Source organism: Emiliania huxleyi, assembly GCF_000372725.1.
Source record: "Emiliania huxleyi CCMP1516 unplaced genomic scaffold EMIHUscaffold_3233, whole genome shotgun sequence".
In the NCBI taxonomy this organism is placed as follows: Eukaryota; Haptophyta; order Isochrysidales; family Noelaerhabdaceae; genus Emiliania; species Emiliania huxleyi.
Window position 1 is genome coordinate 1,389 of NW_005199574.1, and position 653 is coordinate 2,041.

General features: G+C 59.4%; 1 protein-coding gene across 1 annotated transcript; it reads left to right on the forward strand.

Annotated features, from left to right (window-relative positions):
- Positions 1-231: 231 nt before the first annotated feature.
- On the forward strand, positions 232-639 carry EMIHUDRAFT_255247 (hypothetical protein; the record flags this gene model as incomplete). The annotated part of the gene is made up of 1 exon (XM_005773860.1): positions 232-639. A coding segment is annotated over one exon (408 nt), but the record flags the coding sequence as incomplete, so codon positions are not given.
- Between the last annotated feature and the right edge of the window lie 14 nt (positions 640-653).

The following is a 653-nucleotide window of genomic DNA, read 5'->3' on the forward strand; positions in this document are numbered from 1 at the left end:
AAATCGGGCGGTTGCCAGCGAGTACACTCGGCCGCTTGGTTTTGCTATGCCGGGCAAGAAGGGATGGTAGTTGTGGCACCATTACAATATATATTATATATTTATCAGCAAACGGGATTTATCTTCTCGTTGTTCATAGGTTAGGACACTGGTGTTTGCATCCATCCAGCGACGCCCAGCGACGTGAGCCTCGTACCGGCTACTGTAGCATCCTGTAGCCACACACACAACATGCGCGCCACGCTGCGGCGCTTCAGCAGCTCGTCCGGCCGCGCGACTCTGGCTTTCGATATGTACGGCACGACGTTTGACGTTAAGGGCCTCGGCAGCATGATGCGCGCTATGCCGGCCATCGACGCAAAGGAGCCGGCCTTCAACAGCATGTGGCGGGCCAAGCAGCTCGAGTACACCTTCCGGCGCACGTGCATGGATGCCTACAGGCCGATGACCGTGGCCACGCGCGAAGCGCTCGACTTTTGCTGCGAGATGTTTGACGCGGAATTATCTGAGGAGGAGCGAGAGCGGCTGTGTGGCGCCTACCTCCTTCTGCCGGCGTTTGCGGACTGCAAGCCCGGCCTCGACCAGCTCGCTGCGGCGAACCACCGCTGCTACGCCTTCTCCAACGGGACGAGCTCAGACGTGCGCTGCCTGCT